Source organism: Marmota marmota, unplaced genomic scaffold (genome assembly GCF_001458135.2).
Source record: "Marmota marmota marmota unplaced genomic scaffold, marMar, whole genome shotgun sequence".
Taxonomy (NCBI): domain Eukaryota; kingdom Metazoa; phylum Chordata; class Mammalia; order Rodentia; family Sciuridae; genus Marmota; species Marmota marmota.
Genome location: NW_026000016.1, coordinates 23,335,663 through 23,359,892, shown reverse-complemented (window position 1 = coordinate 23,359,892; position 24,230 = coordinate 23,335,663). Strand labels below are relative to the sequence as shown.

General features: G+C 34.5%; 1 protein-coding gene across 1 annotated transcript in view; it reads left to right on the top strand.

Annotated features, from left to right (window-relative positions):
• The window catches only part of Dnah14 (dynein axonemal heavy chain 14), a gene marked incomplete at its 5' end in the record, with an annotated part of 341,751 nt that overhangs the window by 138,550 nt on the left and 178,971 nt on the right, over window positions 1-24,230 (top strand). The window contains 4 exons of the mRNA XM_048809786.1: window positions 8,423-8,594; window positions 16,037-16,126; window positions 21,750-21,884; window positions 23,812-24,024. Coding sequence (XP_048665743.1) covers window positions 8,423-8,594; window positions 16,037-16,126; window positions 21,750-21,884; window positions 23,812-24,024 — 610 coding nt within the window. The remainder of the gene's footprint in view (window positions 1-8,422; window positions 8,595-16,036; window positions 16,127-21,749; window positions 21,885-23,811; window positions 24,025-24,230) is intronic.

The following is a 24,230-nucleotide window of genomic DNA, read 5'->3' as shown; positions in this document are numbered from 1 at the left end:
CCCCTTGTGTGACTGGGCCTCAACTTGCCCCCAAAGAAGGAAAATCTCCCAAGAAGGTAAATTAGGAAGTCTAAAACTCAAACCTTCAACACAGCAACACAATAAAAGGAAGGAGACACAATCCATGGCCCGCACTTGCAAGGTTAGATCACACCTCAAGAAGAAGTAAAAAGAAAAGCAGGTGGGCACAGTCAGTGAACACATACAGAAACTGACTATTTTGTCCACCATAATGGATATGACTCCTTAATTTATTGACATTTCACAAAAATTCTCTTTGTGTTGTTGTGGCTTGTTTGTTGTGGCAGCATTTCTGTTTTGCTTTTTGATTTGGGGGTTCCATATTGGATTCTTGTTTTATTTAAATGACTACTGACTGATTCAAGGACTCCTACACATATTCATATTTGTTTCTCTATCCTTATTTTTCTTTTTTCTTCTTTCTTTTATTTTCCTTTCTTTCATTCTTTTTGTTGTTGTTGTTATTTTGAGTTTTTTCAAGGTGTTATTTTCCCATGCTCTGTATTTTGAGGGTTAGGGCTTATGATTAGCTTACTTTGATTTTGTTTTGTATCATCTTTATCACTGCTCTGTCTCCCTTGTTTTCCTCTCTCATTTCTCTATTCCTGACACCCAAATTCCATTCTCTTTCTCCTCCTTTATATTCTATTTTTCATCCCCTTTCAAACTAACAAACATATCCTAAGTTACCACTGCATCTGCCCTATTCACCCTTTGACATTGCAAACACTTTTCTACCCTCCTATCTCTTCTTCTTCACACATACTCAACTCTATCCTTAATACTTCTTAATACTAATTGAAGTGTATAACATCTACACCTACCACCAATGTCACATCAATAATTAATACAGTGGAAAGCATACACAACACTTATTGTTTGATTTTAAGCCACACATAATACATGATAATGTACTGTTTTTACTGATGGAAATTTCTGATCCCACTGCCCCTATGTATTGTACCAATTATACTGGTATGAAAATAAGAAAAAAGGATCTAGGCTACTGCTATATATTATTTGCATCCATTGTTGCTATCATTGGGCTCCCCTGCCCCGATCTGTGAAGTACTAGTAACATAGAGTGACATTTTAAACCCATAAGGTATAAACTCTACAGCATCAGATCCATCTAGATAAACATGCAGACACAAAAATCATGAAAAAGCAAGGAAACAAACAACCCAGAATACCTCAACAGTAGACTCCAATGACACCATAGAGGAGAAAATGTCAGAGATAAAATTCAGAAAGTTTGTGATTAAACTGATCTACAAAGTAAAAGGTGACATAAGAAATAAAATCAGAGATGAAAACAAGAATCAAAGAACATTTCAACAAGGAGATAGAGATCTTGAAGAAGAATCAGAAATCCTCAAAATAAAGAAATCACTAAAACAAATTAAAAATTTAATTGAAAGCATCACTAATAGACTAGACCATTTGGAAGACAGAGTTTCAGGCAATGAAGACAAAGTATATAATCTAGAAAATAAAGTTGACCCTGGAGAAAAATGTTAAGAGACCATGAAGAGAAGTTCCAACAAATATGGTATAACACAAAAAGGCTAAACTTAAAATTTATTAGGATAAATGAAGGCTCAGAGATATAAACCAAAGGAATATGCAATCTTTTCAATGAAATAATATCAGAAAATTTCCCAAAATGGAAAACCAAAGATAAGAGGCTTACAGGACCCCAAATATACAAAATTACAACAGAGCCACATCAAGGCACATTATTACAAATATACTTAACATACAGAATAAGACAGAATTTTAAAGGCTGCCAGAGAAAAGCAACTGGTAACATTTAGAAGGAATCCAAACCAGATCTCAGCCAATTTCTAAACCTAGACCCTCTAAGCTAGGAGGTATTAGAATAATAAATACCAAACTCTGAAAGAGAATGGAGGCCAGCCACAAATACTATACCCAGCAAAATTAAGTACCTGGTTGGGGATATAGCTTAGTTGGTAGAGTCCTTGCCTTGCATGCACAAAGCTCTGGATTCAATCCCCAGCACCATACACACATACCAAAAAAAAAAAAAAAAAAAAAAAAAAAAAACCTACAGAATTGACTATGAAATAAAAACCTTCCATGATAAACAGAAGTTAAAAGAATTTAAAACTAGAAAGCCCACAAACCCTACTCAATAATATATTTTGTGAACAAGAAATGAAAAATAAAACTGGAAAACAGAAAAGGGGGCCAGAGCTGTGGCTCGGCAGTAGTGTACTTTTGCCTGGCATGTATGAGGCACTGAGTTTGATTCTCAGCACTGCATATAAATAAATAAAATAAAGGTCTATCAACAACTAAAAAAAATTTAAAATACCAGCAAAGGGATTAACAACAGTAGAAGAATAGTTAATCAAAGGATAAATTAATTCAAATTAAAAACCCAAGGTAAATCAAAATGACAGGGAATAAAAATCACTTCTCAATAATAACATTGAATTTAAATGGCCTAAACTCATCAATCAAAAGATATAGACTGGCAGATTGGATTAAAAAAAACAAGATCCAACAATATGCTGTTTCCAAGAGACTCACCTTATAGGCAAACACATCTACAGATTGAAGGTAAAAGGATGGAAAAAAAAAAAACATATCTTTTCACATGGATCTTGTGAACAAGCAGGGGTTTCTAACATTATATAAGATAAGGTGTAATTCAAGCCAGAGTTAATTAGAAGGGACCAAGAAGGTCATTTCATACTCCTTAAGGGAATTATACATCAACAAGACATAACAATCATAAATAGTTATGTCCTAAACAGTGGAGCACCTACATACATCAAACAAACCTTTCTCAATTTCAAGAATCAAATAGACCACAACATAATAATACTAGGTGACTTTAACACACCTCTCTTATCACTGGATACATCCTCCAAACAAAAACTAAACAAAGATGCTATAGAACTAAAAAATACAATTAATAATTTAGACTTAACAGACATATATAGAATATTTTATTCATCAATGACCGAATACACTTTCTTCTTGGCAGAACACAGATCCTTCTCTAAAATAGACCATATCTTAGGCCACAAAGCAACTCTTAGAAAATACAAAAAAAAAATAGGGATAATACTTTTCATTCCATCAGATAATAATGGAATAAAATTAGAAGTCAAATGATAAAACAAAAAAAAAATAGAAGCTACTCTAACACCTGGAGACTAAATAATATGCTATTGGATGACAAATTGATAGTAGAAGAAATTAGGGAGGAAATAAAAAGAATAGTTATAGGTAAATGAGAATCATGACACAACTTATCAAAATTTCTGGAATACTATGAAGGCAGTGCTAAGAAGAAAGTTCACTGCATTAAATTCATTCATTAAAAGAATAGAAATTCATCCAAAAAATGACTTAACATTACATCTCAAAGCTCCAGAAAAAGAAGAACAAATCAACACTAAAAGCAATAGAAGACAGTAAATAACTAAAATCAGAGCCAAAGTCAATGAAATTGAAGCAACAATAACAAAAAAAATTTCAAAAATATACACGAAACAAAAAGTTGGTTCTTTGGGAAAAACAAGTAAAATTGATAACCTCTTAGCCAAGCTAACAAGGAAAAGAGAGAGAAAACTCAAATCACTGAAATTTATGATGAAAAAGAAAATATCACAATGGACACTCCTGAAATGCAGATGATAATCAGAAACTTTTTTGAAAATCTCTATTCCAATAAAAGAGAATCATGATGACATTGATAAATTTCTAGAGACATATGACCTACCCAAATTGAACCAGAAAGACATCAAAAATTTAAATGAATCAACTTCAAGCAATGAAATTGAAGATGCCATCAAAAGCCTACAAACAAAATAAAGCCCAGAACCAGATGGAATCTCAGCCAAGTTCTATCAGACCTTCAAAGAATAACTAACACCAATTCTCCCCAAATTATTCCATGAAATTGAAAAGGAGTAAACCCTTCTAAACTCATTCTATGAAGCTAGTATCACCCTGATACTAAAATCAAACAAAGACACATCAAAGAAAATAAACTTCAGATCAACATGAACAAAGATGCCAAAAAGGCTTAACAAAATTCTGGCAATCATATATAAAACTTATTTAAAAGATAGTACATCACAATCAAGTGGGGTTCATTCCAGAGATGCAAGCCCAGTTCAACACACAGAAATCAATAAATGTAATTCATCACATCAACAGACTTAAAGACAAGTATCATATGATTATCTCAATAGATGCAGAAAAAACATTTGACAAAAAACAACATCCATTTATGTTCAAAACACTGGAAAAACTAGGGATAGTAGGAACATACCTCAACATTGTAAAAGTTATATATGCTAAACCTAAGACAAACATCAATCTAAATGGAGAAAAATCAGAAGCATTTTTTCTAAAAATTGAAACAAGACAGGGATGCCTGTCCAGTTTTCCCAGCACCTTCTATTCAACATAGTCCTTGAAACCCTAGCCAGAGCAATTAGACAGAAAAAAAAAGTAAAGGGATATGAATAGGAAGAAGAGCTCAAACTATATCTATTTGCCAATGACATGATTCTCTATAAATAAGACTCAAAACAGTTCACCAGATTCTTAAACTAATAAACATATTCAGCACAGTAGCAGGATATAAAATGCACACCCATAAGTCAATTGTGTTCCTGTACACCAATGATGAATCAGATAAAATAGAAATCAGAAAACAATTCCATTCACAATAGTCTCAAAAAAATAAAATACTTAGAAATCAATCTAACAAAAGAGGTTAAAGACCTCTACAATGAAACTACAGGGCACTAAAGAAAGAAATTAAAGAAGACCTTAGAAAATGGAAAGACTTCCCATATACTTGGATAAGCAGAATTAATATTTTTGAAATGGCCATACAGATTTAATACAATTCTCATTAAAATTCCAATGTCATTCCTTATAGAAAAAGCAATCATGAAATTCATTTGGAAAAATAAGAGACCCAGAATAGCCAAAGCAATTTTTAGTGAGGAAAATAATTCAAGAGGCATCACAATACCAGATCTTAAATTATACTACAGAGCTATAGTAACAAAAATGGCACAGTTGGCACAAAAGTAGAATTGAAGATCAATGGATTAGAATAGAAGATATAGAGATATACCCACATAAATACAGTTATCTCATACTAGACAAAGATGCCATAAATATACATTGGAAAAAAGCCTCTTCAACAAATGGTGCTGGGAAAACCGGAAATCCATACGTAGTAGATTGAAATTGAACCCCTATCTCTCACCCTGCACAAAACTCAACTTGAAGTGGATCAAGGACTTTGGTATCATACCAGAGACCCTGTGCATACTAGAAGATAAAGTAGGCCCACACTTCATCAGATCCACTCAGGAACAGACTAACTCAATAAGACTCCTAAAGCACAAGAAGTAAATCAAGAATCAATAAATGGAATGGTATCAAACTAAAAAGCTTCTTCACAACAAAGGAAACAATCAAGAACATGAACAGAGAGCCTACAGAGTGGGAGAAAATCTTTGCCACCTGCACCTCAAATAGAACATTAATCTCCAGGATATACAAAGAATACAAAAACTTAACACCAAAAAACAAATAACCCAATCAATAAATGGGCAAAAAACTGAGTAGTCACTTCACAGAAGCAGAAATAAGAATGGTCAAGAAATATATGAAAAAATGTTCAACATCTCTAGCAATTAGAGAAATGCAAATTAAAACTACACTGAGATTCCATCTCACTCCAGTCAGAATGGCAATTATCAAGAATACAAGGAACAATAAATGTTGGTGAGGATGTGGGGAAAAGGGCACGCTCACAAATTGCTGGTGGGACTGCAATTTGGTGCAACCACTCTGGAAAGCAGTATGGAGACTCCTCAGAAAACTTGGAATGGAACCACCATTTGACCCAATTATCCCACTCCTCAGCTTATACCCAAAGGACTTAAAATCAGCATACTACAGTTGATGCAGCCACATCAATGTTCAGAGAAGCTCAATTCACGATAGCCAAGCTATGGAACCAGCCTAAGCGCCCGTCAACAGATGAATAGATAAAGAGAATATTGTATATATACACACAATGGAATATTATTCAGTTATAAAGGAGAATGAAATTATGGCATTTGCTGGTAAATGGATGGAATGGAGAATATGATGCTAAGTGAAATAAGCCAGTCCCCAAACACTAAAGACCAAATGTACTCTCTAATATGGGGATGCTAACCCATAACAAGGGAAGATTAGCAGGGGAAGTATAGAAGTTCATTGGATTAGACAAAGAGAAATGAAGGGAAGAGAGTGGAGATAGAAATAGGAAAAATAGTAGAATGAATTCAACATAACTTTCCTATGCTCATATTTGAAATTGTAATGGTTTGAACCCCATGTATGTATAATATGTCAAAATGCACTCTACTGTCATGTATATCTAAAAACAAATAAAAAATTGCTAGTAAACTAAAAATTCATTTAAAACTTTCATTGTTTATTCTTAAATTAAAACATAATATCACATGTCACTTTCATAGTTACTCTTTTAGTGAAGAGTTGCCTTTATACTGGACAACAGCATATTGCAACAATATTATAAAAGCCATTATCTCTTCATGTATGTATTTAGCATTTGTGCCCCCAAAAGACACTGGACTCCCTGATTTTTTTCATTTTCTTTTAAAATAAAGGAAGATCTGACTTGGGAAAAAATATGAAAAGGTCAAGGTTGGTCCCTAGGATATCAGCTGGGAAGTCTGGATCTCCTTCCCTCTGGTGTGGTCCTTTAACATCAGATGAACTTTTGTCCTTTCTCTACCAAAACACATTCAGAATAAAGAATGAGAGCTTTCTTCTCAGGGGAGCATAAATGACTAACATCGGTTCTAACCAATATGAGGTTTCCATTGTAATAGTTGAGCTTGGCCTTCAAAGTTAGACCTCAGTAAATTCCAGGTCCAACTCTCAGCAGTTGTATAACACTGGCCATGTTAATTTTTATGAATATCAAGCAAAATTCCTGCAAAAGAGTACTCAATAAATGTTAGCTATTTTTTTATTATGAATCACAGACCTAAACACAAAATAAAACAGTACAAAAACTTTCACCATGCTGGGAGTGTAACTCAGAGGTATAAGCACTTTCCTAGCATATACAAGGCCCTGGGTTCAATCCACAGCACTGAAAAAAAAAAGAGGAAGAAGAGGAGTAAAGGAGGAAGAGGAAGAGGAAAAAATTATCAACTATCACCACAATCCTGATAGAAACTTTCAGACATCAATAAATAAAGAGCAGAAGGGACATTTACATAGAGAAAACTCTAAAATGTTTCAAACCTCCTGTAGTTACTTATTGTCATTTTGATTACTAGTTTAATATATACTGAAATGTTTAATGTATAAAAATACTGTTTTTTATGAACCCACTTTTGTTAAAAATAACAGAAGACTCAAACAGAAGAGGCAATTTGTTGCTTCATCTAATTAGAAAATTCAGAGGTGGACCAGGATAGGATTACTTGGATTAGGATTTCAGTTTAATACCTGAGATATTCTTAACACTGCAGTCCTCCATGTACTTACTGATGGAACTTCAGACTGGCTGCAGTTGGGGTATCTCATATATCCATACCATTGGACTGAAGTCCTGAACTTCACTCTGAATGGACAGATCATTTCTTTCTCCTCTTGAATGTTCAGGTTACTACCAGGCACTGATGACTAGAGCTGACTTTATGTTCCTTAAGCGAATATTTGTAATGCCACATAACTTGATTCTCCATACGCTCTCCCAGTTATGGTTTTGTCCTTCATCCTTGGCAAATTAGACACAGATATCACACGGTTTGAACAAGAAGCTAGTAAAAATAAAAATAGTACATTCCAACAAGGGTGACAACAGTGACAGTATCGACAGCCAGTTACCAGCAATAACAGAGGCAGTGAGCCATTCTAGTGCCAACATCAATGATGAATTGGTGGGACAGGCACTGCAGACTGGATCTGTTAATGGTGGCAGTCATTTCACCACAAGTCTTATGGCATAATTTTGGCCATTGTTCCCAGATGCATAGCCTGATAGCCTGATTCTAGTACTAGAGATTTTTAATAAATCAACCTTTTCACTTCATATTAGACTAAATTAATTTTGTTATTTACAACCAAAAACCATTACTGCTAGTGCCCATCCATGAATCAGTGACTCAAGAATGGCTTTAATCTTACTATTCTAGACCAGCTCCCTGGAGCTGGGGACCTGATTAATCAATCCCACCCAAACTACATGGCTTCTAGTAGTGAGGCAAAGGGAGAAAGGTTATTGGGACAGCCACTTCTAAAAACGACAATGTAATGTCAGCAAACTTGCTAACTTGTCCTTTATGTTTTTCTTCAACCATTCAAGTGACACCAGTGATAATCCTTCTGAAGTAGATGAAACTACAATTGTTATAGAGGCCATAAGAGAATCTAGTTCATCAAAATTCATTCCTGAAGATGATGCACTTTTTGAAATGATTATAGGAGATTTTTTTCCTGGAGTGATTGTTTCAAAAGTAAATCAACTTGCCTTGGAGGTAATAAGATCTTTGAAAATCATCACAAATTATTTAGTTGTGGAATATCAATTTATACTAAGTGTGGATTAAATATACTATGTTCTTCCTGAAATGCTCTATTTATATTATAATAGGGGAGATAAAAATGGAGACATGCATATCCTTTTGGGGAAACGGAACTTTAGACTAAATGTAACTGTTTAGACAAGGAGAACTGTTACATTTTTTATTCTCAATTTTCTCATCTTTCAAATGTTGATGTTGTGTTGGTTCTTCCTACTTTGAAGAGGTATTTTGAAAATCAATTTAGAGTCGGGTGCAGTTGCACAGATCTATAATCCCAGCAGCTCAGGAGGCTGAGGCAGAAGGATTCCAAGTTCAAAGCCAGCCTTAGCAACGTAGCAAGGTTGTAAGCAACTTAGTGAGAACCTGTCTCTAAAAAATAAAAAGATCTGGGGATGTTGCTTAGTTGTTAAGCACCCTGGATTCATTCTCTGGTACCAAAAGAAAAAGAAAATCAAATTAGTTCAGAATTATGAAAAAGTTATTTTGCAATCATTAAAATTATGTTATAATTATAGAGACCTTTATTGTTTCTTTTACTTATTTAGTCTCATAGTTATTGTCTTGGTTTGGTAGGATATCAGTGTTTTTGTTTCTAATATTATTGTATAGCATCCTACCACTCCCTGAATTCTAGTATGTTTCCATAAGGCCACCAGATTTGCATCCCTAAAACATATGTTTGATGAAATTAAAAAGGCCAGGGTGGATCATTGTTGCTTTCAGTACAAAATCAAAATAAAGTATTTTGACTTATAATAGCTTTTACAATCTGGCTGCACCAGGTTGTCATTTGAATATATTCTGTCCTTCCTTCCATTTCCCCTCTCCTCCCTGTTCTTTCAACCACAAACTTCTCCCTGTTTTCTGCTTTCCAACCTTTTAACAAGTTTCAGGCCATTAAGCATATTTATCCTTTCCCTCAGACTCTATTTGGGGGGATGTTGTTTCTCAAATTTATTTTAGAAAATGTGATTTAAACAGTTTCATAATTATTCTTTTTTAAAAAAATATAATTGGCAGGCTATTTTGTAAAACTTTTTACCCAACAAGTACAGAATAAATATTATTTTTGAGCACAATGAGGAACTTAAAAAAGAAAAAAAACAAAGATTGAGTCAGGGAAAATTAGACTTGATAGAAATAATTCAAAAGCAGAAATTATAATGAATTAAGTTGCACATTATATATTGTTCTACATATGCATATAATATGCTTTGATCATATCCTCTCTCCTTACCACCTTCTCTTGTCCTCTTACTTTCCTTATCCTGGTCCCCCTACCCTAGTAGTCCCTATTGTACTTTCATGTGATTTTAAAAATTTTTTTATTCTTTTTCCAGCTTCCACATATGAGAGAAAACATATGGAACTTATCTTTCTGAGACTGGCTTATTTTGTGTAACAGTTCCAGCCATTTACCTACAAATGACATGCTTTCATTCTTCTTTATGTCTGAATAGTATTTCACTGTGTGTATGTATATGTATGTATGTATATATATCACATTTTCTTTATTCCATTCATCCATTGATGGGTATCTAAGCTGATTCCATAACTTGGTTATTATGAATAGTACTACAATAAATATGGGTATACAGATATCTCTTTTGTATGATACTTTGCTGGATTTGTTCAGGAGTGGATCATATGGTAGTTCTATTTTTAGTTTCTTGGGGAAAAATAACTGTACTAATTCATATTACCACCAACAGTGTGTGTTTCTTTTTCTGACTGGGTGTGAGATGGAATTGCAAAATAGTTTTGATTTGAATTTCTTTGATGGCTAATGATGTTGAACATTTTACATATACTTATTGGCCATTTGTACTACTCTCAAAAAGTGTCTGTTCAGCTCATTTTGTATATTTATTGGTTGGATTACTTGCTCTTCTGGTGTTAAATTATTTTAGTTCTTTATATATTCTGGATATTAATCCTGTTTAGATGAATAGCTGGCAAATATTTTCTCACATTTTGTAGGCTGTTTCTTCACTCTGCTCATTTTTTTCCTGTAAAGGAGTCTTTTAAGTTGAGGGCGTTATATTTGTCAATTCTTGCTGTTGTTTCTTGAGCTATTTGAGTCCTATTCGGGAAAACATTGTCTGTACCAATTTTCCCTACATTTTTCTCTAGTAGTTTCAAAGGTCTTGGTATAATTTTAAGGTCTTTGATCCATTTTGAATTTATTTTTGTACAGATTGAGAGAGAGGGATCCAATTTGTTTTCTACAGGTATTTTTCCCAGCACCATTTGTTGAAAAGGCCATCATTTATTCAGCATGTTTCTGCTCTTGTGCTAATATACATGGTGTATTGTTACAATGGTTCTTTAGTATGTTTTAAAATTAGGTATTGTGATGCCTCCAGCATTGTTCTTTTTGCTCAGGATTACTTTGGCTATTTAGGGTCTTCTGTGCTTCTGTGTGAATTCTCAGATTACTTCATCTAGTACTGTAAAGAATGTCTTTGGTATTTTTGTGGGAATTGCATTGAATCTGTAACTCACTTTTGGCAGTATGACCATTTTAACAATATTAATTCTCTAAATCCATAAACATGGGAGGGCTTTCCATATTCTGGTGTTGTTTTCAATTTTTTTTCTTAAGTGTTTTATAATTTTCATTGTACAGGTCTTATCTCCTTGATTAGGCTTACTCCTAGGTGTGTTGTTGTTGTTGTTGTTTGCTTGTTTGTTCATTTTCTGATTCTCCCTCAGCAAGTTCATTATTGGTGTATAAAGAGCTACTAACTTGTTTGTTGATTTTTGTATCCTGATACTTTGATGAATTTGTTTATCAGTTCTAAGAATTTCTTGGTAGATTCTTTAGGATTTCTTAGGTGTAGAATCATGTCATCTGCAGACAGGAATAATTTGACTTCATCATTTCCTATTTGTATCCCTTCTCTCCCTCTTGCCTGATTATTCTGGCCAAAGTTTCCATTACTATATTGAATAAGAGTGGGCACTCTTATCTTGTTCCTGATTTTACGGGAAATGCTTTCAGTTTTCCCCCATTTAGTATGATATTGGCTTTGGGTTTGTCAGACTCAGATTTCTGAACTGCTGGGATTACAGGTGTGTGCCACCACACCCAGCCCTTGACCATTTTTAACATCATTCTTTTGAATTCTTTGGTTTTTAATCCATTTCAATATCTTTGAAGTCAGTTACTAGAGAAATATAAATTTTGAGAGAGTCATGTTGCTTTGTTTTTTTCACATTTCTTATGTTTCTACATTGAGATTTGTATCTGCTGGGATGGATCTCTCTTCCAATTTTATGTGTGGGCCCTCTTAAGGAACAGCTGTCTCTTGATTATGTGTCCTGGGGTGTCATTTGGTTGTATAGTGTTGTATTTAATTCCATCTGGACTTTGTACTAGTTTCCTTGTTACTTCTTGGCTGTGATTAGGAGGTTTTGACATAGATCATACTGGGTCAGAACCTGAGGGTCACATTTTCCCTGTAGTTGAATCTCCGGCAGTTCCGGTTGTATGTTATAGACAGCAGAAAATGTGAAGATGCCCTCTGTGATTATCCCTCCAATCTTATCAGCAGTGTACAGTCTGAAAAGGCATGGGAACAACCTATATAAAGGTCCCTTGTAGGTGCAGTCTCCTAAATCTTTGTGTTGTTTTCTCTCTGCTGAAACTATGGGGGTAGATGTGCAAGATCATGTCTTCAGCCTCCAGTCCCAACCATGCCTTCTTAGGACTGGGTTGTGAGCAGGAGCTTTTATATCTCCTGTTTTGTTGAAATATTTGCCAAGGTTCCCCCAGGAGAAATGCATTCAAGGAGAGTTTCCCAACACACACCCAGGGCTAAGCTAATGCTGAGTATTACAGCACATCTGAGTCTCCAGAACCCTTTGTGAAAGCCATTCGGAAGTCAGAATAACTCTGCACTGGGTCAGGAGGCACAGGCAGGCCTTCTACAATCCACCACCACAACCCTGACACTTTGAGACCCAGTTCCGATGTGCCTGCTCAGTCCCCTGTTCTTCAACAGGTCACCAAACCACCAGCTTAATGGGGAAGTGAGTTCCATTTTCTTCTGTGTCATTAACTGGTCATCCATCATACAGATTTTTCGGCAGGATTGTTTCAGTTACATTCCTCCAGGGTCAAACTGGGTAATGATAGTCAGCAGCTAAGACAGTGCAGCAATGCCTGCTCTGGGTTCCTGGGGAAAGGGAAGAAAACTCAGATACGACCTCTCAAGGCACTCCCCGGTATAGTACTACAAGCATATGTTGAGAATTTCTCTCAAATCAGCCTGTTTGCAGATCCCCAAACAGCTGTGTTCTCATTATCCTTTCACACTGTGCCAAATTCTGTGCTAGTTGTGTGCACTTCAGCATTTTCCCACAGTCACTTACCTCAGTGAGCAATGCTCTCCAGTAGTTTTTTGTTGTTGTTGTTCCTTTTTTTTCTTTCTTTCTTTTTGTTCTAAGGTCACTCTTCAGTCAGTGTCACCTCGATATTTGTTCCTCTGTATTCTCTCTACACATACCTTAAAATTTTTCACTTTGTCTTTGATATTTATAATTTCACTATAATTTCTGTAATTATGAGTTTGGGTACTCAGCCTTTTTAACATGCAATATTTTATTTTTTAGTTCTCTGAATTAACAAGAGCAATATAATGTGTGATCTTTTGTTCCACATGATTTAATGAGTTTGACTTTTCTGATCCAACAGTTTGCATGTTCAAGCACTAATCTAAGTTTAGCTGTTTTCTTGGTATTTCCATGTGTTTTGTATTTTGTAGGTTTTCTTCATTTCCTTATTCTAATAAAATTCAATCTGTTTTTTTTTTCCTTTTTGCTTGTGAGGTTTCCAGGAGAAACACAGTGAATATTTGTCTCTCAACTATTACCAAAGTTTTGAAGATTTTCATTTACATTTACATTTTGAGGGTTTTACTTTAATAGGAGAAAAAGAAGAGAAATGTCAGTTGATGAGCTTTTCTCTGTTTTACATGAGCATCCTCCTATCTTTCAGAGGCAAAACCTACAAAATTCCCTCTTTTTTTCCTCTAGTTATAAGTTTTAGGCACTTTCCAGGTTAACTTTAACATTTTTCAAGTCATAGCTTTAAAAATAGCATTACCTGTCTAATAGCATTCTTGCATGTATATTAATGACTTTACATTTTTTAAGTTGTAGATGGACACAATACCTTTATTTTATTTTATTTTTAATGTGGTGCTAAGGATCGAACCCAGTGCCTCACACAAGCTAGGCAAGCGCTCTGCCAGTGAGCTACAACTGAAGCCCAATGACTTCACTTTTGAGCCTCTTTATATACGGGTATTAGTCAGCTTTTAATTGCTGTGACCAAAACACCTGACAAGAATAACTTAGAGGAGGATAAATTTATTTTGAGCTCCTGGTTTCAGAGATTTAGATTATGGTGGGCTGAATCCAATGCTCTGGGCCCATCTGGCTGGTGGTGGCCAGGAAGTAAAGAGAAGAGGGTAGAGGCCAGAGGAAAGATAAACTCTTTCAGGGCACACCCCCAGTGACCCGCCTCCTCTAGGTTTACCCCACCTGCCCACAGTTACCACCCAGTCAGTCCACTCAAATTAGGATGGACTGATTAAGTTATAGCTCTCACAATCCGATCATTTCACCTCCGAGCATTTCTGCATTAACATAAGAGCTTTTGCGGACACTTCATATCCAAACCAATCTTCTCTTTAATGTTGTAGTTTTGATGGTTTACACAATGACAGCTATGTATAGGCTGTATATTCTGCATAAGAACATATCTTACTAAAGAAATATACCGTAAGCCTGCTATTTATACTATTTGAGATGCAAGAATGTAAATCTTGTGTAATAGGGAATTGTGATCTATCTAATTTATTTGCATCTGTCTCTAACACTGTCCAAATATAGAAGACATTAACTCAGAGTAACCAAAAGATTAACTGAGAATTACTGAAACCATGTCATCAAATTAAAGCTGTGTGTAGTTGGCCATCCAGTTAACTCCAAGGAACAACGTATATAGCTTTGAACACTTTACAATAAGATTATGATTTTATTTCAAAACTTTCCTAAGAATTTATTGAAATATTTAATCAAGAGAATGACTTGTCTGAATATGTCCTTGATTTTCCCCATTATGTTGAACTACTGTGCATCCAAGCAATTTTTATTCCACATCTGTGTGGCTGGTATTATTAACAGCAGAGAATTCATAAACTTTATGCCTAACACTGCCCAAAATTCAGGCCTTCGAGTAGGTGATCTTGTCAACTCTATTTAAAAGCGGTTGCTCTTTAACAACTCCTCTCAGCTGATTGCCTACCTCCAGCTGGTCTTGCCATAGGAGGTGCCTTTTTCTCCATTGCAAAGTCCTGCTGAATTTCCTTCAGCTGCTTTGTTTTGTCTAGTTGTAAGAATGTGAGGAATGAGCAATGAAGTGGAAGAGCTCAGTGAAAAAGAAAGGAGAAATACACTTTTTTTCTGTAGGTATAGTTACCAGTTGTATCCACACTGAAATAAACCCTCCTTTAGTAGGAAGCATGGTTCCCCTTATAATTCTTTACTAGAATATTAAGTATCTTTCCAAGTCACAACTACTCCTTGGAGTATTTTAATGTACAATCAGTCACATGGTGTCTTGTCTTTGTCTTTTTTCTTTTTCTTTTTTTTTTTTTTTTGAGAGAGAGAGAGAATTTTTAATATTTTATTTTTTAGTTTTTCGGCGGACACAACATCTTTGTTTGTATATGGTGCTGAGGATCAAACCCGGGCCGCACGCATGCCAGGCGAGCACGCTACTGCTTGAGCCACATCCCCAGCCCCGTATCTTTTCAATCCTATCAATTTTATTTGCTGTCTTAGAATATTCTTAACTTTGAAACATTAAAATAATTATTAGGAAATTGATAAACTATCTAAATGTAATTAAAATTACAAAAAGGTATAGAACCTTTTACATTTGCTTTTAATGTAGAACAAACAGCTATACTCTAGTAATTGCTAGTCCTTAAATATATCTTAAAATCTGGCTTCTTAAGCTGGGAGAGGTTCTATGAATTTGCTACCAGATGTCTCCTGAACATGAAATTTTGTGTGTATTATATTTTTTTTCTAAGAAAGAATAATAGTAGCTTTAATTATTCTCAGAGTCAGAGGTTTTTGAACTAGAAAAAATTTATAACTATTGTCTTATAGTAATTGGTAACTAGTTAAGAGAAATATCAGAGAATTAAAATGTAAGGATTTGGGCTAAGGTTATAGCTTAGTGGTAGAGCACTTACCTAGTATGTGCAAGACTTCCTGGGTTCAATCCCCAGCACTGCCAAAAACAAACAAATAAACAAATGGTGATTGGTTTAATTTACAATGCCTTTTAAATTTATGTATTTATTTCCTTTTAGAAAGTGATATATATTGCAACACAACAATTAGGCTTACAACACTGGTCACCTCAGAAAGAGAAGATCGTTCAGTTTTATAATCAACTTCAGGTAAGTGCAAAATAGCATTTGGTAAATTTTGCCTGGGTTTTAATAGGTACAGTCAAGGAGGAAAATAACAACAGTTATAATGAAAGAGGGCTATTATAATATTCTTAAAACTGAGGGACATTGATTAACTGTCCCCTTAGACTTTATCATTTGACCCCTGATCATAACTCTCAACAAATTAATCTTTTCACCTTTATCCCCTTAACAAATTTTTGTAAAACCCTACAAATATGGTGTTAAATATTCTACATCCCATTGCTATACCTTTGCTGGGAGCCATTAGCCAAGTAGGTATGACAATTTCCTTGCCAGTGTACCCCATGTTGCTGACATTTTGCAGTGACATTGAATGTAGTTGACCTTGCTCAAGGACCAGGGCGGATTAGGGTGTTCCCGGTTTAACATAATCGTGTTTAGGGCGTTCCCAGTTTAGGTTCCAGGTTTAAGGTTTAAGATTATTCCTGCTGGGAATAGGGCGTATCCTGCTGCCTGAGTTCCCCTTGAGTTCTCACGGGATTCAGACAGTATATTTTGGGAGACAGAAGCCCAGTGAAGGTGAATTTGGGAGAGAACGTGGATTTGGGCAGAGAACGTGGATTTCCCCAGAACGTGATTGTAGACGGCTGGTGTGAGTTCGGGAATAAAGAGTTGCTGTTTGAATCTACAAGCTGTGTGGTGGCTCGTGATTGTGTGCCCAGCCAGACTGCGGCATTTGTGCCCAGCCAGACTGCGGCATACCTTCTTTGAATCATCCATGAATGAACTATTTGCAAAAACAGTAGAATGTACCTATCCCTGATTACTAGTTAAAATTATACATCCTTTCAATGTTTTTTAGCCCTGACTTTTCAGATTATGTAATGTACTTATTTTTCAATTGGGTTGTTCATCTTTTTCTTAATAAACATAGATTTTTTTTCATCACACATTTTTTAAAAATATTTTTTAGTGTTGACGGACCTTTATTTTATTCATTTATTTATATTCGGTGCTGAGAATTGAACCAAGTGCCTCACACATGTGAGGCAAGCACTCCACTACTGAGCCACAACTCCAGCCCCTCATCACATATTTTTATATCATAATTCTATGGTTATATGCACTGCAAACACATTCTCTTAAATAATTGGCTTTTCCAAAATGTCTATGGTGTTGACTTATAAGAAGACATTTTTAATGCAATAAGGTCCACCACTCTTTTTCTTTATGATCTGCATTTTTCATATCCTATTTTTAGAAAATTTTTAACACTATTTTTGGAAATATATTTTCTGTAATTTTTTTCTAAAAGTTTTAAGTTATTTGTATTTTCCATTTTTAAATTGTACAAAATTTATTTTTCTTTTTTATATTTATTTATTTTTCAAAATTTATGTTTCTTAAAGACATCAGATAAGGATCCAAAAAGGGATAATCAATTTTCCTAAGAGTTTTCCTCACTGATTTGCTGCTTCTATAGTATATCAAGTCTTCATGTCTGGGTTTTTTTTATTGTTTTTTTCTATATTTTGTTCTTTGGGTCTATTTCTCTGTTTCTATCCCTATACCACATAGTCTTAAATATCATAACTTTTTAATAGCTTAAATATTATAGTTTTTCATATCTGGTGGTAACTAATTTCCCACCTTTGTTATTTTTGAAGTTTTCTTTCTTCTTTCGACCTTTTCTCTTTCTTAAGAGTTCTTAAAACCAGTCTGTGGACTTCTATCAAAATATCCTATTCAGATTTTGAGGTAGAATTTAACTAATAGTTATGGCGAGAGTTTTCAACTTGTGATATTACATCTTTTCCTCCATACGCCTATTTGTCAAGACTTTATGTAGCTTGTCAAGTTAACCTGCCACTGGTTCATATTGGCAAAAGAGAGTAGAATCCTTGGTCAGAGACAAAACAACAATAGCAGTAGCCACAATAATATCTTCTATGCCAGTTCCTTAAGACTTACTTCCCATAGTAAGTCATACCTGCAGGTAGGTCATACCTGCACATGTAGTAAGTTGGGTTACAGAAGACCCCTGAGCTTAGGAACCCCCCAATTTTAGAAGGGTATTAAGGGCAAAAAAAATGCCCAACCTTTGTCCCTGAATGAGACATTATTTTTAAATTCTGTGTAGCAAATAAATTTGCCCTCATGTAATGATGTAGCTCAGTGGTAGAATACATGGGTTTAATTCCTAGCATATACACACACACACAAATCCTGTATCCTGATAGGAGACACTGTTTGCTATACAAATATTTTTGAAAAGATAAATTCTGGATAAAACTGCCAATGCTTCTGCTCAGAATATATTTAGAAATCTTTCAGAAACACCTAAAGCATTGCCTCCCAACAACATCTGCCCCTCATTTATACATCCACTTGGCTTCTGATCAAATTTCCTCATGAGTACACTATTCTGTTGACCACTCTGATTAATCTTACTATCAGGGACTAGGACCAAAAGTATATTCATTTTAGCTCATACCAGACAAAATTAAGGCTTCTGTTAATAGGACACCAAATAGCAGGATAAGGCCAACCTAAAGTATTGATCTTAATCATTCCTATCCAAGGTCTCAAGCCCAAACAGTTGAACATATTCTATAAACCATCAGAATCTACCTTAGAAAGTCAGATGGATTTCTCCTTAAGTTTCTGTATTGACCATGCCTGTTGATCTCTGAAGCATTGATCCATACTAGCAATATTTATTGTCAACTGCACAGATTTTTGCCTTTATCCACAAGGAGAAAGTGTCTAGTGCAATTTTATCATTCATAACAATAGTGGCCAGCGAATTGAGGCTGATCTGAATGCCTTACAAGGTCAAGGTGCTATTCTCTTAAATCCTGGATGCTTGCCATTCATAACTACCCTTAAATTGTAGTTACATTGTTTTTAAGGAGGAGTCAGATTAATGTCTGACTTTTATGGGAGAAATGCAACACTAAGGGTGCACATGTTTCACTCAGAAGGAAAGTGAGTTTTTATTTTTGTTTTTACAGTTACTGGGTTTCCTAAGTGGAACCTATAGCACTTCAAGGTGAGGAATGGTACAGGTTGACTGTCCTCCAATATGGGTTCTCAATTCAACTCTAATAATTAAATCTGGTTCTTATTTTTGAAGTGACTGGGTGGAGAGTCAGTTTGCCATGCCGTCAGCATGTCATTTATCATTCCATGGAATGATCTAGCACTAGGAACAGAGATGAGAAAGACATTCAAGACATCTGGAGGTATTGACAGAGTTTTGCTCAGGAGATGCAAGAGCTGAGCCCATCCCTGCTATTTCTGATAGACTCTCCAGTAATTAAGCAGAATAATAATTAAATCCTGTCAGTTGAATTAAAGATAGTCCCGTCGGGGCTTTTACCTTTTTGAAGAAGGTTAGAAAGACACATATGAATGACAAAAGATATTCTATATCCCTTCTTGCCCTCTGATCCCCTCAGAATCTGAGGCATTTCTTCTAGGTTTTTTTTTTTTTTCTGTCCCTGTACTACCACAACACTGGTGTATCCCATTTCAGTAATTTTAACCATAGTAATTTTCCAAGCATCCCCTGCTTGCACCCAGACCTCTCATTTTGAAGGATTATATGCAAGAAGAAGAGGGATATTTTCATAAAATTTATATTGGTAATGTACTCAGTCAAGTTATTATCCTTGTGATCTAATACCATATCAATCTAAGAGAATCTAGATAGTTGAAACAGGATTAAATTTGACCCTTCTAGTCTTCATTTTTATCATCCTATCACATGGAATATGTATCAACCAGAGTGGCATGGTGTTGTCATTAGGGAGAAGAAAGAAGCACCATGCCCAGGAATTTTCAGGACTGAATCCCAACTTTTCAAAATATGTCTATGTAATTCCCCATATCTTTTATATTAATCATTACTCAAGAAGCAGATGAAAGGACATGATCTTTTCCTGAAGACACTTAAATTCAATGATTGAACTTCCTCGGTAAGATATACAGGCAAAGAGAATGTGGGGGAGATAGAATCAAACCGAGTAAATTTTTGAGGAGACTGTTCCAATGCTTAATAATACCAGATGCTTGTGGACTTTAGGGAGTGTGAAAGGTCCATCAAATCCCTTGATCATTTGCCCATTGTTTAGTGACTTTTGTGATAAAAGGTACACCATTGTCAGATTGCAAATGGTCCAGAAATCCACACATGTAATACAAATTAGTTTCAAGAAACAATGATATGGCCAGAGTCTGCTGATTAGATAGTAATATCAACCCCATACCTTAAATTATTTCAACATTAGTGAGACATCACCAATAGCGCTTTGGGGAATAGAGATCTAATGTAGTCAATGTGCCAGGACTTTCTTTGAGTTCATGCCCTATTCATTGTGGCTTCCCTCCCTGTGAAACAACTATATCAACTTTTGGCAAGAGTCATTAAGTGTGGTAGTAGCTTCCGCATCAGAAACACACAGTTCTTTATTATGATGGTGTTGTTTTAAGGTGAAAATTTTAGAATGTTCACTTGCAATGTTCAGATGTTGGATTCACATAGAGGTTATCGCAATCTGGACAGGGAAGGCTCAATTAGCAAGTTGGTTCTGGGCAATATCATCAAAAATGAACCATGGGCCCATGAGTGAATCAGATTAGTTGGTCATCAGTCATCATTTATTTCCACACTTCACAGCCTCAAGGCGGGCGGGGTGGAGGGCATGTTTAATCTTCTAGACTGAAATTTTTTTCCAAGTGGCAGACCAAATATCTAAGCCATTGGTAAAACCCAAGAGTCAGAGTTGTGTCCACCAAGTAAAGTGAATAAATCTTCTGGCTCTGAGGCTGACCAGTGAGATGCCTAAGGGTTCAGTTTAGCTGAACCATCAGTAAACCAGACCCAGGCACTTTATCCAGGGAATCTTTATGAATCAAGATCTCATTGAACCAACAGTGTTATTCTAAAAAGTCAAGTGGGGGATGAAGTTTACCCCAGGGAGATAGCTGCCATATTTTCATGATTCACTAGAACAAGGCTAGCTGTGTTCTTGAATATTCAATTTCCATTTGATAAAAAAGGCTTTTTGGACCATTCTCACCTTGCCAAATGTAGCATCCAGGACTGTCTGATCAGAGAATTACAAGAACTCCGTGAGGCTACAGAGACTGTAAAGTTAGTGAATATATATTCTATCTTTATCCATATTTGAATTTTAATGTATATTTATGTCATTATTTTAAAAAATAATAATTTCCTTAATGCTATTACAATCTTCCAGAAGACATGGTGACAACCAAATGTTTTAGTCATCTCAGGTTGCTATAACAAAAATCTTATAGAATGGGTAGCTTAAACAACATTTATTTCTTTCAGTTATGGGGGCTGGGTAGCTCAATATCAAGGTACTGGCAGATTCCATGTATGGTAAGATCCTCATCCTGGCTTGTAGATGGCCTCCCTCTTGCTGTGTCCTCATATAGTGCAGAGTAAGATAGAACACATGCAAGAGCAGAAGACTCCTGATGCTTTTAGCATTAGCCTAAGTAAAAGCAGAAGTCAGATTATAATGGATGAACAGCAATTTGAAGGAAGAGTCTGTGGATATAAGCAGATTTTTTAAAATAAACTTAAAATTATTTATTAATGTTAATTTTGTTTTAGGCTTGCGTTGGTGTGATGTTAGTGGGCCCAACAGGTGGAGGAAAAACAACAGTCAGAAGAATTTTAGAAAAAGCATTAATACTATTACCAGTTGTAGACATGTTATCAATTAAGCAAAGGGAATCTTATTCAAAGGTAAATGTTCCACTAAATAAAATGTTTCCCCTATGTTCATATTTTCTACTTATATTAACATTTTATCTTTTTTCCATAAATATTTTCATTACTTATTAAACTTATTGCTAGGAATTTGATAGTTATGTATCATTGTAATGATACAAACTAGTGTGAAATAAAACTATTGAATTGTAGATTTGTTTTGTATATTTTGTATATTTGTTTTGTACTTAGTCACTTTTCTAAATGGATTGTAAGTTTCTTTTTTGGTATCAATTAAATCATCATCAAATCAAAATAATTTTTTGTCTCTTTTCTAATATTTATGTAACTTATATGCTTATCTTACTGAACTGATTAACCAAAACAATGTTAACTATAGTATATGTTCCTTACTTTATTAGGAATGCATTTAATATGAAGCTTACTCTTGACATCTGACAAGTATTTTTTATCATACTTTGGAAATTTCTATTCCCCAAAACTTTGTTGTTGTTGTTGTTGTTAGAATTTATTAACTGATTTTCAGCTAAAATATTCAGTTAAAATATTTTAACTGGTTAATGTAATAAGCTATGTTGATGGATTTATAAACATTGTTATCCTTGAGTTTTTAGAATAGCTCCTAGTTAGTCATGATCCATTTTTATGCAGTATAAAACTAGACTCCAGTAAACATTATATGATTGAGTTACTTAATTTAAATGTATTCCAAAAGTTTTAGAAAGTCAGGTTCTGAGTTGTGTGAATCTTTTTCTCTGTAAAGCTACCCTGCTTAAAAATCATTTGTATAGTACTTTATCTTTTATCCTTTCCTCTAAATTTCCTTTCTCAACAGATTTCAATAAGTTCTTAAGCAATATTATAATTAAAGAGGTACATTATCTCAGCAATAATAATAATAATCATAACTCATATTTGCAGAGTACTAAATATGGGTCCAGTACTGTGCTAAAGCACTTTTGTTTAAATTATCTCGTTTAATCCTCACAACAATGTTATGGGTAATAATTAAAAACGGTTTTTTAGTATAAAAGTAGTATGTACAATTGTGAGAAGTTTGGAAAATAAATAAATAATAATGACCAAGAAAGAATGAACTGAAAATATTTTTTTGTTTTACTTAGTTTTGAAAAGTATGCACTTAGAAAATTTAATCTTCTGCACTTGAAAATTTTGAGCTACTATCATTATCTGAACTGCTGTCCTTAGTGTCACTCATATAGGATCTGTTTACCTTTAATACTGCAGTGCTCTAAACAAGCCACAATCAACTTTCAGAAATACACTGACATTGCACCAACACCAAGAATTCCAAACTTAAGTTTCATAGTGCAGGAGAAGGCAAATGTGCATCCATATGCCACTGGTAAATACACTGCTGCTATTTATCTTTTAACAGTGTGATGAACAGAATTATTCCATGCAAATCATGCAAAAAAAAAGTCATAAGCCAATTTGGGGGACTAAAAAATAGGATGTGACAATTATGTGGTAATGAAGATTATACGGTGAAATACCGTAGATGAAACAGAGACCAGTTCTTCAGGCAACACCCAGACAGATTATAATGTTGCAAATAAGATGTACTTGAGTGACTATTCTGACAAAGTTTCCTACTCCCTCTCTCATTTCTACATCAACCCTGGTTCCAGATATATCACATCCCATCTTAAATATTGTGTTCCTAAATGCAGCACATTGAGATTTTCACCCTGCAACACACACCTCAGATAATTATTTGTAATGTTTAGAACTTTTTAAAATAATGATTTATAGATTGTGGATAATTTTAATTAATCAATTTTTACTGTTTCTTGTAAATCACCACGTTCATAGAGATTTTTTCTTTGATGGAAAAGTCCTTCTAAATCATTTTGTTAATACTGCACAAATCAAAAAATTGTACTATAATGTATTTTAAACCACACAGGATTCATTCCAGATTTCAGTAAAAAAAGGAAAAGTATATCTTTGTGTCTTAAATCCAAAGTGCATCACTCTTAATGAACTATATGGACAATTGGATCCTAATACTATGGAATGGACTGATGGCTTATTATCAGCAACATTTCGAAATTATGTGTATTTAAATACAAATTACTCAAAGAAAAACATGGATATTGGACTAAAGTCAAGAATCTCAGGTTTATCTGCTGTAAGTACAGAATGAATATTTTTATTTGCTAATATGGATTAAGTACTTATGCAATGATTAATATTAAAACATCACTAGATACCTTTTAGTTTAAAAGTAAATTTAAAGGATTATGAACAGTTTTTAAAAAAGAAAATTATAAATTATTTTAAAAAAAGAAAATGTGCCATTGTACTTTAAAATGGTCAGTAAACAATTGAGTGAAG